Here is a 16,850-nt window from a genome sequence, read left to right on the forward strand (position 1 = left end):
CACTCCATCTGTTTGTATCATCTTTAATTTCTTTCATCAGTGTCTTAGAGTTTTCTGCATACAGGTCTTTTGTCTCCTTAGGTAGGTTTATTCCTAGGTATTTTATTCTTTTTGTTGCAATGGTAAATGGGACTGTTTCCTAATTTCTCTTGCACATTTTTCATCATTAGTGTATAGGAATGCAAGGGATTTCTGTGCATTAATTTTGTATCCTGCTACTTTACCAAATTCATTGATTAGCTCTAGTAGTTTTCTGGTAGCATCTTTAGGATTATCTATGTCTAGTATCATGTCATCTGCAAACAGTGACAACTTTACTTCTTCTTTTCTAATTTGGATTCCTTTTATTTCTTTTTCTTCTCTGATTGCTGTGGCTAAAACTTCCAAAACCATGTTGAATAATAGTGAGGAGATTGGGTAACTTTGTCTTGTTCCTGATCTTAGAGGAAATGGTTTCAGTTTTTCACCATTGAGAATGATGTTGGCTGTGGGTTTGTCATATATGGCCTTTATTATGTTGAGGTATGTTCCCTCTATGCCTACTATCTAGAGAGTTTTTATCATAAATGGGTGTTGAATTTTGTTGAAAGTTTTTTCTGCATCTATTGAGATTATCATATGGGTTTTACCTTTCAGTTTGTTAATATGGTTTATCGCATTGCTTGATTTGCATATATTGAAGGATCCTTGCATTCCTGGGATAAATCCCACTTGATCATGGTGTATGATCCTGTTAATGCACTATTGGATTCTGTTTGCTAGTATTTTGTTGAGGATTATTGCATCTATGTTCATCAGTGATATTGGCCTGTAGTTCTCTTTTATTGTGACAACTTTGTCTGGTTTTGGTATCAGGGTGATGGTGGCCTCATAGACTGAGTTTGGGAGTGTTCTTCCCTCCGCTATATTTTGGAAGAGTTTGAGAAGGATAGGTGTTAGCTCTTCTCTAAATGTCTGATAGAATCACCTGTGAAGACAGCTGGTCCCAGGCTTTTGTTTGTTGGAAGATTTTTAATCACAATTTCAATTTCAGTGCTTGTGATTGGTCTGTTTATATTTTTTAGCTCTTCCTGGTTCAGTCTTGGAAGATGCTTTTCTAAGAATTTGTCCATTTCTTCCAGGTTGTCCATTTTCTTAGCATATGGTTGCATGTACTAATCTCTCATGATCCTTTCTATTTCTGCAGTGTCAGTGGTTATTTCTCCTTTTTCCTTTCTAATTCTGTTGATTTGAGTCTTCTTCCTCTTTTTTGTGATGAGTCTGGCTAATGGTTTATCAATTTTGTTTATCTTCTCAAAGAATCAGCTTTTGGTTTTATTGATCTTTGCTATTGCTTCCTTCATTTTGTTTTCATTTATTTCTGATCTGATCTTTATGATTTCTTCTGCTAACTTTGGGGGTTTTTTTGTTCTTCTTTCTCTAATTGCTTTAGGTGAAAGGTTATGTTGTTTATTTGAGATTTTTATTGTTTCTTGAGGTAGGATTGTATTGCTACAAATTTCCCTCTTAGAACTGATTTTTCTGCATCCCATAGGTTTTGGGTTGCTGTGCTTTCATTGTAATTTATTTCTAGGTATTTTTTTATTTCCTCTTTGCTTTCTTCAGTGATCTCTTGGTTATTTAGTAATGTATTGTTTAGCCTCCATCTGTTTGTACTTTTTTACATTTTTTTTCCTGTAATTGATATCTAGTCTCATAGCACTGTGGTCGGAAAAAATGCTTGATAAGATTGCAGTTTTCTTACATTTACTGAGGCTTGATTTGTGACCCAGTATATGATCTATCCTGGAGAATGTTCCACGAGCACTTGAGAAGAAAGTGTATTCTGTTGTTTTTGGATGGAATGTCCTATAAATATTAATTAAGTCCATCTTGTTTAATGTGTCATTTAAACTTGTGTTTCCTTATTTATTTTCATTTTGGATGATCTGTCCATTGGTGAAAGTGGGGTGTTAAAGTCCCCTACTATGATTGTGTTACTGTCGATTTCCCCTTTTATGGCTGTTAGCATTTGCCTTATGCATTGATTTGCTCCTATATTGGGTGCATAAATATTTACAATTGTTATATCTTCTTCTTGGATTGATCCCTTGATCATTATGTAGTGTCCTTCTTTGTCTCTTGTAATAGTCTTTATTTTAAAGTCTATTTTGTCTGATATGAGAATTGCTACACCAGCTTTCTTTTGATTTCCATTTGCATGGAATATCTTTTTCCATCCCCCCACTTTCAGTCTGTATGTATCCTTAGGTCTGAAGTGGGTCTCTTGTAGACAGCATATATACAGGTCTTATTTTTGTATCCATTCAGCCAGTCTATGTCTTTTGCTTGGAGCATTTAATCCATTTACATTTAAGGTAATAATTATCAATATGTATGTTCCTATTACCATTTTCTTAATTGTTTTGGGTTTGTTATTGTAGGTCTTTTCCTTCTCTTGTGTTTCCTGCCTAGAGAAGTTCCTTTAGCATTTGTTGTAAAGCTGGATGATGGTGCTGAATTCTCTTAGCTTTTGCTTGTCTCTAAAGGTTTTAATTTCTCTGTTGAATCTGAATGAGATCCTTACTGGGTAGAGTAATCTTGGTTGCAGGTATTTCCCTTTCATCACTTTAAATATGTCTTGCCATTCCTTCTGGCTTGCAGAGTTTCTGCTGAAAGTTCAGCTGTTAACCTTATGGGGATTCCCCTGTATGTTATTTGTTTCTTTTCCCTTGCTGCCTTTACTATTTTTTCTTTGTACTTAATTTTTGATAGTTTGATTTTATGTGTCTTGGCATGTTTCTTCTTGGATTTATCCTGTATGGGACTCTCTGTGCCTCCTGGACTTGGATGCCTATTTCCTTTCCCATGTTAGGGAAGTTTTCTACTGTAATCTCTTCAAATATTTTCTCTGTCCCTTTCTTTTTCTCTTCTTCTTCTGGGACCTCTATAATTTGAATGTTGGTGTGTTTAGTGTTGTCCCCGCGGTCTCGGAGACTGTCCTCAATTCTTTTCATTCTTTTTTCTTTATTCTGCTCTGTGGTAGTTATTTCCACTATTTTATCTTCTGGGTCCCTTATCCATTCTTCTGCCTCAGTTATTCTGCTATTGATTCCTTCTAGAGAATTTTTAATTTCATTTATTGTGTTGTTCATCATTGTTTGTTTGCTCTTTAGTTCTTCTAGGTCCTTGTTAAACATGTCTTGTATTTTCTACATTCTATTTCCAAGATTTTGGAGCATCTTTACTATCATTACTCTGAATTCTTTTTCAAGTAGACTGCCTATTTCCTCATCATTTGTTTGGTCTGGTGGGTTTTTATCTTGCTCCTTCATCTGCTGCATATTTCTCTTTCTTCTCATTTTGTTTAACCTAATGTCTTTTGGGTCTCCTTTTCACAGCCTGTAGGTTCATAGTTCCTGTTGTTTTTGGTGTCTTCCCCTAGTGGGCAAGGTTGGTTCAGTAGGTTGTGTAGGCTTGCTGGTGGATGGGACTGGTGCCTGTGTTCTTGTGGATGAGGCTGGATCTTGTCTTTCTGGTGGGCAGGACTGTGTCTGGAGGTGTGTTTTGGGGAGTCTGTGACCTTATTGTGATTTTAGGCAGCCTCTCTGCTAATGGGTGGTGTTGTGCTTCCGTCTTGCTAGTTGTTTGGCATTGGGCTTCCAGCACTGGAGTTTGCTTGCTCTTGGGTGGAGCTCAGTCTTAGTGTTCAGACGGAGATCTCTGGGAGAGCTCCTTTCCTGCCCTTTCATAATAAACTTTGTGCTATGCTCTGGGGTAGACACTTGACATATAGCATCTCTTTAATCTTCATGTAATACTATCAGGGTAGAAATTGTTATCTCCATTTTGCGGAAGTAGGTATAAATGTCAGCAGAAAGGACAAGATGGGGAATGGAGTCATTCTGTTGGGGCTTAAGAGAGAAATCCAGAACTTTTAAACCTCCTTTACACAGGCAAACTTGCTCCAAAACTGTTTGCCTCTGCCCCTTGCCATTTCACTGCCCCACCATCCCAAGCCTGTCTCTTGTTTCTCTTCTCTGTCTTTAGTACCAAGCTACTTCTTCTCTCCAATATCTGTATTGTTGTGGTGTCTCTTACTAGCACAGTTGTCTGGAAAGGATTGCAGACCAAGTACAGCACCAGACATAGAGTAGGTTCTAATGACTATTTGTTGAAAGACTTAACAAACATTCTGAAACTCTGTGACCCATGTTATAAATGTCTGATAGCAACTCTAAGGATTATTCTGGGGAACATAGAATTTACAGGAGTCAAACTTTACTCTAAAAGAATGAGTCTCCCTTGGTGGAATTTAAACCCTCATCAAGCTGGGTTGGGAGAGAAACACTGGGGAGTAAGAGCTTTGCCACATGGTCTCCCGTCACATGGAGTGGCCACCAGCCTGGATGATGATCAAAGCTGCTCTTATTCCATATTTGCCATGGAGCTGAAGACTGGCTAGCAGTCCTGGAAACACATCTGTATGTTTATAGAGCTGGAAGAAAGATACCAGCACAACCAGCCCATCCATTTGATGGGATTGTAAAAGCTCTTAACCAAGATAGTGCTGTTTTCCTTTACCCTGTTCTCCACTTAACCCAATGCCACCCCCAACTTGCTAAGAGTTTGGACTTTCTTTGAGTTGGGACTGAGACCAGCAGAGATTGGAAGGAGAGACTAAAACTTCACAGAGGAGTTCACCAGCAAAACCAGATATGTGCACACCTTCCAGTCCTGGCCTCCATCATTGGGCCTGACCAACAGCCCTGGACCCAATGAAGAACACAAAAAACAGTGAGAAAGCCTGGCTGGAGATTGGACCAGAAGCAGAATGACAATACTGGAGCAGCATTTTGTGCTCCCTGAAAGTTCATGAACAGGAGCTTTGGCCTCAGAAATATCTGAGTTTGGATCCTGGATCTTCCTGTTTCTATCTTCACCAAGATTTTTGCAGGCATCATTTTATTTCATCCTCACAGTGACTTAGATGAGGCTCCACACAGCATGTGAAGGTCAGGGCTAGGACCAGAACTCATGTCTGCTGATTCCTCAACAAGGGCTCTTTCCCCTGCATCCTATTGCTTCCATGTTTTGCTATTGTGGACACAGGAGGTTTTGTCTTTGTTTTCAGGGTGAAGGCCCTGAGAGAAACCACTTTCAGAAAGACTACTTTCTCAGAAAAGATCCATGACTATTGTCAAAGGAGGAGTAACTGTCTGCTGATTTTCCTTCTAGAAAGTTTCTAGTGTCAGGTGGATCATAGCTAACAGTGCTCCAGTTTGTGAAACTGAGCCTCCAGGCTTCAAAGGGATGATAAGAAAGAAAATATGTCTTTTCAAATGGAGAGGAGAGAGTCCTGAATGAGGGCACCCCAGGGTCCTCAGACTCTGAGGGAATGTTCTCAGGGAGTCTGTGCCTAGGGCTCAGCTGGGGTCCTGTCACTGTTCACCAGGAAAGCTGCAGTCTTGGGCTCAAACTCTTTTCTGTGGACCATTCAGGAGCAACAACCAAGTGCTGGGAAGTAAAGCAGATACTCAGGAATGTCCTTTCACCATCAACCTTTTTTAAAAATTGAATCTGAATCACTTTAATGATTCAAGTTTTCTCCAACTTCCCCCGCCGCTCCCACTGACAGGCTGCCCTCATTCCCTTTCTCACCTGCCTGGCTCCTGTGTTTGCAATCCTGCAGTTTGTGGCCAAATGTTTAGGTGAGTCTTATTAAATAAGGTACTTTTTAAAAAGGTGATTGAAAGGGAGAGGAATGCCTAAAGCTATATTCATTTTGCACCCTCGTCCTGGAGTAGGCTTTGTTCCTGAAAGAGAAGGTGGAAGTGGGAAGATGGATTGCTCATGTGAGTTCCTGAAAACTACTTGGAGGGAGTTTCAGGGCCCTTCCTGTATTTGAATGACAGGCTTTTAAAAGTCCATTCTGCCTCTGATAATGGAAGATGCCCTGATCATTCATTTGTTCATTCATTCTTCCATCAAACATTTGCTGGACCCCATTGTCAGGCACTGTGGGGAATTCAAATTGAAGATTAAGTGATCTTTCTCCTTCAAGGACTTTACCATCTATTGGGGGCAATAAGTCATACTCAAATATCTATGCTGCAAAGTGGGTGTGTCAGCAACTAAGACAGTCAACTGCTGTGAGCTTTGTTTTAGAGAAACAGCAGCTCAAGGAACACATATGAGTCCACGAGCTTTCCACTGATGGAGACTGGGAAGCCAAAGGCAGATTTCACAGAGTATACTCACAAGTGCCGTGTGGACTAAATGAAAGTATGATGACAATAGTAAGTAATTTATTAACCATTAATAGACACTATCTCCAGAGTTGTATATACATCGCCTTAGTTGGTCTTCACAATAACTTTAATAAGTACGTACTGTTATTATGCCCATTTTACAGATGAGGAAACTGAGACCATTAGAGGGTCTGAAGCCTATCAAAGGTGACACAGTCAGAAGTGGTTGGAGCATCAGTCCAGCAACATAGCCTATGCTCTTAACCGCCCTGCTATACTGCTCTCACATGAGTGTGAAAATGTACCCTTACAAAAATCCAATTCTAGAAGGAATAATTTCATTGTGTTGGCCTCATGTACTGCCAAACTCCAGTGCAGGCTCACTCTACTAAAATGTGAGTGCAGTGGGACAGAAGCTGGGGGAGGTGAGCTCTGTTTGGTTGTCTAACTTTCGTCATATGTTCTTAGGCCCTGGGCTTGTAGTGTCCAACTAATCTTCACAGGGCAGTGTTATCTGAGGTGGTGTGTGAGAGAGTGACACACACACTTCCCATACAGGACTACGGGGTCAGCTGCCTGGCTGGCAGCCGGCGGAGAATTCATGGAACTTGGATGGCCTTCAGAACTGGTATCCCGTGAAACCATTCAGCTTATCTTGCTACATTTATTTTTGCTTATGGGAACTCACCACCCCGGGAATGCTATCCCCGTGATAGTCTGAGTGCACAGGACAAACCAAGACAATGGAACAACAGCTCCAGGGAAACCACAGCCTGGCTCAGTTCTGAAAAGGCTGTTTTAGAGGAAGGCATAATTTTAGTGATGGTAAGGAGGAAGATCACAGAGAGCACCAGTTTGCTGCACCGTCTCTCTCTGGACACATATGAGCTTTGTTTACAACTCTTAGAGCTTTCTGTTGAAGTTGGCTTTCACTTGCATTGCTAGAATTAGGATAGAATAAGACCATGCTGGAAGATCAGCCCCCAAGTCTACCCTTCAGACCTTGGTTGTCCATTCCAAGTGTGTGGCTTCCTGATATGTACCAGGTGTTTTCCAAGGTGGTAATACTCCTGATGAGATGTGAGCACTGGTAGAGCAAAGAAGACTAGATCATCAAAGGGCATAGGTCACAATTTTTGTCATAAATTGCACTATTGATCTCCTACAGCTGAGCTTTCTAAGGTCTGTCAGAACTTCTTACGGGTCCTGGGAACAGGGAATTCAAGCCAGTTTGTATGGTGACCGAGTACCAAGCCCATCTCTCAATTCTTCTTTCAACACAGAAGCACAGTGATTGATACAGAATAGTGAGGGAGTACAAGTTTGTTGAATGAATGAATGAATGGATAAATAAACACGTTTGAATATATATAAGCATAAATGAATAAATGAATAATAAATGATGAAAAGTACAGATGCTTTCTGACCAGACATGAAATATATTTAATACCTAGTTTTGTCAGATCCAGAAGATCATTTCCAATAATTAGAAACAATGAAATGAAATCCAGTCACTGACGGTTTTATAGTTTGTGTGTCAGCAAGGTCCCTCTCACCTATCAGCATTGGGTACTTATTCTTACTTTATCTATTATATTTTCTGAAAACTTACCTTTCCTTGAAAAGCAGGGTTATATTCCAGCAGCTTTCAGGTCGTGACACAGACAACTGCCTTCTCTGCTTACTCATAAGAGGGAACATGATCAATGGCCAGGTCGGTAAAAATACAAAGAAGCAGAGGTAGCTAAAGACCTCCTTTGGAAGGTTTTATGAAAGCTCTCACTCTGCCCAAGGTGGGAGCCCACTGTGGCCAGGTGGAGTACAGCAATCTCATCAACACAGCAAAAGGAGCAAGCCTTAAGGCACTGGTGGGATGTGGGAAAGGAGTGGGAGAAAGTGGGACAGGAGATGGAATAAAGGGAGAAATGATTACACTGTTCTAAGCCAACGCTTAGCTAGAAAGGTGCTGTGAAGATGAAACAGGCTGATTCCTAGATCAACAGCAGCCCGGACAGAATGAAAGAGTGAAAATTCATGTGACTGCAGGAAGGGTCTGTGGACTAGAAGAATTAGAACTGAGCAGCTTGGACAGGAAAGGGACCCTTAGAGGATGTTTGAGGAGTTCAGGTGGCCCGTCACCACTCTGTAAGGACTGCCTCCATATGCCAGGACCCACAGTGGGCACTGGGAATAGAATTTTGACCAAAACACTCCCTGACCACGTAGAGCTTGCTGTCTAGTGGGCAATAGAAAGATTCCTGGATAAGTTGTGAGAACCTGGGGCTCTGGTCCCAGCTCCCCACAGCCTGTACTGGGTCACCCTGTACAAATCGCTGTGCCCATCTGGGCTTTGCCTGTTGAGTATCTTTGTGCTCAGTCTCCAGGCTTATGCTTCTAAGAAGGTCTTGTGAAAGCTTCTCTTTGTATTCTTTTTATTTTAATTCAAGTAATGTGAATTATATTATCTTTTATTTTAAATGGCATGAACAATACAATATTGCATTTGTAAAAATTCTAGATGCCTCTATGTCCATTCATTTATGCATTCTTCCGTCTAACAATATATTCATAGAGGTCTAACAAGAGCAGAGTTTCCCAATTTTCCTTCGGTTGAAAGACTGTGAACCATTTGAATATTAATGGTGAGTATACATCATTCCTACCAGTAAAACAAAGTTTTTTTATGATTTGCATAAAAATGGAATAAACTGTAAGGAATCTAGGTCATTGAAAGAGTGGCATGACTCAATAACTGAGGGAGCTGGGATCTTGGAAAGGGGGGGGGGTCTACTTGTGCATCATTGGTTTACTTGGATTTGTTCTCTTCTCTTCAGGTACCAGACGTGCTCCAACAATGGACTGGTGGCAGGGTTCCAGAGCCGCTACTTTGAGTCAGTGCTGGATCGGGAGTGGCAATTTTACTGCTGTCGCTACAGCAAGAGATGCCCATATTCCTGCTGGTGAGTTTAGCAGCCAAACGCAACTCCTCACTGCTTCTGGGGCTGGAGGGAAGATTGCGGGGGGTTGGGGGTGGCGGTGCTCTGGTCCAGGTTTCTGGCTTCAAATAAACCTGGGCTGTCACAAACAAGTTTTAAATATAGCATCTAGCCTATAGAAGGGGATGGATGGATGGATGGATGGATGAGTGGAAGAAAACACCAGAATAATATTCACACTGGGAGAGACCTTACAGGTCATCAACCCAATGCTCCTATACCCCTCTTTTGGCAGAAAAGGAAACAAACAGAATAGAGCAAGGATGTGACTTGCCCGAAACCACCCAGCTATTTCATGGGGGTTCACTTCTAAGCTGAAGTGTACTGACTCCTGTTTCAGTGCTCTTTTCCCTCTATCAAAATAACTACTCATCACATCCAAGGCTGCTGAACCCATTTGGGAACCTATGTTTTCCCGCGGGACTTCTTTGGAAGACGCCAACCCTGTTCCAAGTCAGAGTGGCAAACATAGTATATAATTACAGACTGAAAAAGGAGGCTAGTGCTTTCTAGATAACTATGTAATTCCAGTCTGTGAAATTTTGTTCCTTTCCCACTCCCTGGGCTGATACCAAATATCCCCTGACCTAGCCTTTGAGTTGACTAGGAGAATGTGTGTATATTTATTTACCCTGATAACTTACACTGGATGTTGACAACATAACTTGTCCCAAGTTCTTCAGTCTGCAAACAAGTCAGACATTTCTGCTTTGGACAAAGGAATCCAAAAGTGTCAACTTTTGAAGGTTGGTGACTCACAGGATGTATCTCTCCACAGTGTGATGCTTGGAAGAACAGCCTTGTGGGTTATGCTTATTCTCTGCAACCAGAGAGCATTACTCCACAGGTGCCCAAGTGGGGCACAATGTCTCTAGGGATATGCATCTCCAAACTCTTAACATTTTTCTGTTTGAAGCAATGATAAATGGTAAATTCAGAGATCAAGGTCAGCTGATATCAGTAGCTATCTGATGGGGCAGGGACCTCGTCCAGCTTTCCAAAATGCCTCCATAAAGCTTTTCTTACTCCACCACAGCAGGCAAACAGGCATGGATGGCTAGGGTGTAGGATATAACTGTGAAAGGTCCTGACTCCAAGGCCAAAGGGGTTTCACGTGCTGGGGTAGAGTAGAAGGAGCCCACCAATCATTAAGACACTAGGAAATTAATGAACATGGAGCTATGTAGGTAGGTACAAGGTCTTGATATCAAAGACTGACAAATAGAGATGTGCAACTTTTCTTAAGTTGCCCAAGACATTCAAATCTCTGGTAGCAACATTTATCCTTGGCTTTGGTCTGCAATGGTCTGCCCATCCTCCTTCACCACCCCACTCTCTCCCTTCCTCATCACACTACATCACCCAGACATGTCACTGATGGTTGGGAGAACCAAAGGGTGGGGGGAGAGAGGAGAGAATTACTCAGAAAGACACAGCAAGTCAACTTAGAAGCGGTCCCTCTAAGGAAGGCTTCACTTGGCTGCACCTCTTTCTGGTTGCGTGGTGTTAGAGCTGAGAGCTACCACGGTTGTCAAGGAAATGGTACTTTTTCAAAGGGACACTTGGAGCAGCAGCAGAATGAGATTGCCGTGTCACCATGGTAAGCAGTGCATGACTCACTACCCCACTGGTGTGTCTAGACATTTTAGTGGCATCCTTAAATTTCCTGAGTCATGACGGTATATGTTTTTCCAAATTGAAACCTCTAGGGCATGAATTAGGTCATATTTCTTCAGCATCTCAGCATATTGCCTGGCACAAAGTAGGCCCTTAATAAATTTCTCGAATGAATAACAAAACATCACAGGCGCATAGGAACTGTAACAGTGGTGAAACCTGACATTGATATGATGATGTTTTATAGTGGAAAAGGACTTCATTCACGTGCATCATTTTATTTGATCCTTTTAACAGCCCTTTGGAGTGAGAACTGTTTTCCCACACCTTCCCACAGTGAAAACTCCTGATAACTCTCTTATTTGAAACCTTCCCTTACATCACTTTAACTAGCTTGAATCACCTCCCAGGGAACTGGACATGTGTAGGTGGGGACGTTTTTCTCTTCCCACTTTGAAGGCCATTCTGCAGCACTGAGCCTGACACTGAGAAGTGAGCATCTATCCTCTCTGTGCTTACAAGCTTTTAGGGATTCAGGAATAGCATCACTCTGCACAGGAAAAAAAAAAAAAAATCATCCAACCAACTCCCACGTAAGTGCGGGATTTATTTGTTTGGTGGGAACCAAGGTGCTGCTCCCATTTCAATCTCTGCAGTTTCTCATGAGATAATACAGCATCACTGAACTCTGGCAAGAAAGCGAATTCCTGATAGATGCAGACATGGCATCACTCACCGGTCCCCACTGGGATTGGATACATATGTAAATGTTACACATATTTATTTATATGTGAGAATTAATTCTTTGTCCATTCATCTGCAAACCACAAACACGTCACTGAGGAAGCCACAACCTTTCAGAGACTGTTGGAAATAATTCCTCAGTCTCCAAACAGCTCCAGCAGCTACATGCCATGCACCAGGCTGTCCCCCATCAGCACGCTAAGGCTGTCCAGGTGTAGAATATGTCCCAGGAACCGACAGTTTTGAATTGAGCATGTGTTTCCTTTCCTAAATGGTTCTTCTCCAGATTCATGACCTTTCATCAGGTTCACTGGATAATATGTTTTGACCAAAAAAATAATGTCCTTCCTCAGAATTAACATAGATAACCCGTTAGTTTTCCTTCAGCCTTGAGTTTCTATGACTCTCAGATGTTGCATTCTATTTTCCACTGCCTGGTCCCCCTCTCCCTTCTGCTCAAGTCATAGCCACAGAATTTTTTTTCTTAATTCCTAGATAGCTCTAGCTAACAACAACAACAACAAAATCGGTTCATCAGAATATTCTCCTCTGTCTACCCCAAAGCGCTCCATCAAAGCTAATCTTTAACTCCTACTCTCGTTGTTCAGATTTTAATACAAGATGGATAGTGTCTGCATGACTGTTCCCATGAAATCGTGGCAGGGACAAGAATGACCTCATAGGCACCTCCTCTGTGGCGTCTGTCACCCCCACCCCAGCTCAGATGCCTGCTGCAGCACTGTTCCCAGAGGTCTGGTGGGAAGGGCAGCTTCTACACTGGTTCTTCTGAGCAGGTGGGAAGCTGCTATTATAGAGATGGAGACACCCACACTTTGAGAAATAGGACTGAATGTTAACATTTAAAGCAGCTTGCATTGAGTTTAGATGCTTCGGTGCCCTGGACCAATCATTGCCTGGCATTGCATGATGCACAAAGCACTCATTTTGGGAGACAATGGCCCCTCTGAGCTTGAGCAAAATCAGTCATACCTTTCATCAGTTGGGGTGGCCATCGTAATTACTGTGCCATATTTATAATACAGAAATGTGTTTGCTGCATGCATATCAGTGCTGCCTCCCTTCTTATGCTCAAACTTCAAGAGCAGAAATTTCAGAGATGTCGCTGGTTGTCTAGTAAGTATTGGGTAACGAAGGCCAGGCCCTACTTGCTACTTTAGAACAAAGTAAACCTCACAATTTGAGACCAAAGTTGTCATTTTGTTCTCTCTAGTCTGCTCCCCTTTACTGTTTTCTAGAAATAATCATTCATTCTTCTATTCATGAATTCATTTAATCAGACTGAATACAAATGAATATAAAATAAGTACAACTCATAGACTTTGATTCAGTTCCTGATGATCACGATGATGATGATAATGATGATTTTTATTTATTGAGCACCTACCATGTTAACACGTTTACTTTTTTTTGAATTATATTTTATTTTTTTAATACAGCAGGCTTTTATTAGTTATTTTATAAATATTAGTGTATATATGTCAATCCCAATCTCTCAATTCATCCCACCACCACCACCACCCCCGCTTTCTGCCTTGGTGTCCATAAGTTTGTTCTCTACATCTGTGTCTCTATTTATACCCTGCAAACCGGTTCATCTGTATCATTTTTCTAGGTTCCACATACATGCGTTAATATACGATATTTGTTTTTCTCTTTCTGACTTACTTCACTCTGTATGACAGTCTATAGGTCCATCCACGTATCTGCAAATGACCCAATTTCGTTCCTTTTTATATCTGAGTAATATTCCATTGTATATATGTACCACATCTTCCTTATCCATTCATCTGTCGATGGGCATTTAGGTTGCTTTCATGACCTAGCTATTGTAAATAGAGCTGCAATGAACAGTAGGGTGTATGTGCCTTTTTGAATTACGGTTTTCTCTGGGTATATGCCCAGGAGTGGGACTGCTGGATCATATGGTAATTCTATTATTAGTTTTTTAAGGAACCTCCATACTGTTCTCCATAGTGCTGTATCAATTTACATTCCCACCAACAGTGCAAGAGGGTTCCCTTTTCTCCACACCCTCTCCAGCATTTGTCGTTTGTAGATTTTCTGATGATGCCCATTCAAACTGGTGTGAGGTGATACCTCATTGTAGTTTTGATTTGCATTTCTCTAATAATTAGTGATGTTGAGCAGCTTTTCATGTGCCTCTTGGCCATCTGTATGTCTTCTTTGGACAAATGTCTATTTAGGTCTTCTCGCCATTTTTTGATTAGGTTGTTTGTATTTTTAATATTGAGCTGCATGAGCTGTTTATATATTTTGGAGATTAATCCTTTGTTTGTTGATTCATTTGCAAATATTTTCTACCATTTTGAGGGTTGTCTTTTCATCTTGTTTGTACTTCCTTTGCTTTGCAAAAGGTTTTAAGTTTCAATAGGTCTCATTTGTTTATTTTGGGTTTTTTTTCCATTACTCTGGCAGTGCATTAAAAAAGATCTTGCTGTGATTTATGTCAAAGAGTGTTCTTCCTATGTTTTCCTCTAAGAGCTTTAGAGTGTCAAGTCTTACATTTAGGTCTTTAATCAATTTGGAGTTTATCTTTGTGTTTGGAGTTAGGTAGTGTTCTAATTTCATTCTTTTCCATATAGCTGTCTAGCTTTCCCAGCACCACTTATTGAAGAGACTGTCATTTCTCCATTGTATATCCTTGCCTCCTTTGTCATAGATTAGTTGACCAGAGGTGTGTGGGTTTATCTCTGGGCTTTCTATCCTGTTCCATTCATCTATATTTCAGTTTTTGTGCCAGTACCATATTATCTTGATTACTGTAGCTTTGTAGTTTAGTCTGAAGTCAGGGAGTGTGATTCCTCCAGCTCTGTTTTTTTCCCTTAAGATTGCTTTGGCTATTTGGGGTCTTTTGTGTCTCCATATAAATTTTAAGATTTTTTGTTCTAGTTCTGTAAAAATGCCATTAGTAATTTGTAGGGATTGCATTGAATCTGTAGATTGATTTGGGTACTATAGTCATTTTCACAATATTGATTCTTCCAATCCAAGAACATGGTATATCTCTCCAACTGTTTGTGTCATCTTTGATTTTTTCATCTGTGTCTTATAGTTTTCTGAGTACAGGTGTTTTACCTCCTTAGGTAGGTTTATTCCTAGGCATTTTATTCTTTTTGTTGCAGTGGTGAACGGGATTGTTTCCTTAATTTCTCTTTCTGATCTTTTGTTGTTAGTATATAGGAATGCAAGAGATTTCTGTGCATTAATTTTGTATCCTGCAACTTTACCAGATTCATTGATTAGCTCTAGTAGTTTTCTGGTGGCACCTTTAGGATTTTCTATGTATAGTATCATGTCATCTGCAAACAGTGACAGTTTTACTTCTTCTTTTCCAATTTGTATTCCTTTTATTTCTTTTTCTTCTCTCATTGACGTGGCTAGGACTTCCAAAACTATGTTGAATAATAGTGGTGAGAGTGGACTTCCTTGTCTCATTCCTGATCTTAGAGGAAATGGTTTCAGTTTTTCACCATTGAGAATGATGTTTGCTGTGGGTTTGTCATATACGGCCTTTATTCTCTTGAGGGAGGTTCCCTCTATGCCCACTTGCTGAAGAGATTTTATCATAAATGGATGTTCAATTTTGTCAAAAGCTTTTTCTGCATGTATTGAGATGATCATATGGTTTTATTCTTCAGGTTGTTAATATGGTGTATCACACTGACTTATTTGCATATATTGAAGAATCCTTGTATCCTTGGGATAAATCCCACTTGATCATGGAGTATGATCCTTTTAATGTGTTGTTGGATTCTGTTTGCTAGTATTTTGTTGAGGATTTTTGCATCTATATTCATCAGTGACATTGGGATGTAATTTTCTTTTTTTGTAGTATCTTTGTCTGGTTTTGGTATCAGTGTGATGGTGGCCTTGTAGACGGAGTTTGGGAGTGTTCCTTCCTCTGTAATTTTTTGGAAGAGTTTGAGAAGGATGGGTGTTAGCTCTTCTCTAAATATTTAATGGAATACATCTGTGAAGCCATCTGGTCCTTGACTCTTGTTTGTTGGAAGATTTTTAATCGCAGTTTCAATTTCATTACTTGTGATTGGTCTGTTCATATTTTCTGTTTCTTCCTGGTTCAGACTTGGAAGGTTACACCTTTCTAAGAATTTGTCTATTTCTTCCAGGTTGTCCATTTTTTTGGCATAGCGCTGCTTGTAGTAGTCTCTTATGATGCTTTCTATTTGTGCGGTGTCCATTGTAACTTCTCCTTTTTCATTTCTAATTTTATTGATTTGAGTCCTCTCCCTCTTTTTCTTGATGAGTCTGGCTAAAGGTTTATCAATTGTGTTTATCTTTTCAAAGAACTAGTTTTTAGTTGTATTGATCTTTGCTATTGTTTTCTTTGTTTCTGTTTCATTTATTTCTGCTCTGATCTTTATGATTTCTTTCCTTCTACTATCTTTGGGTTTTGTTTGTTCTCTATCTCTAGTTCTATTAGGTATAAGGTTAGATTTTTTATTTGAGATTTTTCTTGTTTCTTGAGGTAGGAGTGTATTGCTATAAACTTCCCTCTTAGAACTACTTTTGCTGCATCCCATAGGTTTTGGATTGTCGTGTTTTTGTTGTCATTTGTCTCTAGGTATTTTTTAATTTCCGTTTTGATTTATTCAGTGATCTCTTGGTTATTTAGTAACGTATTGTTTAGCATCCATGTGTTTGTGGGTTTTTTACGGTTTTTTCCCTGTAATTTGTTTCTAATCTCATAGTGTTCTGGTCAGAAAAGATGCTTGATATGATTTCAATTTTCTTAAATTTACTGAAGCTTGATTTATGACCCAAGATGTGATCTATCCTGGAGAATGTTCCGTTTTCACTTGAGAAGAAAGTGTAATCTGCTGTTTTTGGATGGAATGTCCTATAAATATCAATTAAATCTATCTGGTCTATTGTGTCATTTAAAGTCTGTGTTTCCTTATTAATTTTCTGTCTGGATGATCTGTCCATTGGTGTAAGTGAGGTGTTAAAGTTCCCCACTATTATTGTGTTACTGTCGATTTCCTCTTTTATAGCTGTTAGCAGTTGCCTTATGTATTGAGGTGCTCCTATGTTGGGTGCATATATATTTATAATTGTTATATCTTCTTGGATTGATCCCTTGGTCATTCTGTAGTGTCCTTCTTTGTCACTTGTAACATTCTTTATTTTAAAGTCTATTTTATCTGATATGAGTATTGCTACTCCAGCTTTCTTTTGATTTCCATTGGCATGGAATATCTTT

General features: G+C 40.0%; 1 protein-coding gene and 2 long non-coding RNA genes across 3 annotated transcripts in view; 1 reads left to right on the forward strand and 2 right to left on the reverse strand.

Moving 5' to 3' along the window:
• Window positions 1-16,850, reverse strand: part of LOC309636198 — a 937,790-nt gene that overhangs the window by 819,325 nt on the left and 101,615 nt on the right. The gene's annotated exons all lie outside the window — the stretch shown is intronic.
• Window positions 1-16,850, reverse strand: part of LOC309605229 — a 214,495-nt gene that overhangs the window by 188,478 nt on the left and 9,167 nt on the right. The window lies entirely within an intron of this gene.
• The window catches only part of DPT (dermatopontin), a 45,007-nt gene that overhangs the window by 14,117 nt on the left and 14,040 nt on the right, over window positions 1-16,850 (forward strand). Inside the window, exon 2 of the mRNA XM_082402092.1 lies at window positions 9,065-9,190. Within this exon, the coding sequence (XP_082258218.1) occupies window positions 9,065-9,190 (126 nt within the window). The remainder of the gene's footprint in view (window positions 1-9,064; window positions 9,191-16,850) is intronic.

This window comes from Balaenoptera borealis (genome assembly GCF_965194805.1).
Source record: "Balaenoptera borealis genome assembly, chromosome: 1".
Taxonomy (NCBI): domain Eukaryota; kingdom Metazoa; phylum Chordata; class Mammalia; order Artiodactyla; family Balaenopteridae; genus Balaenoptera; species Balaenoptera borealis.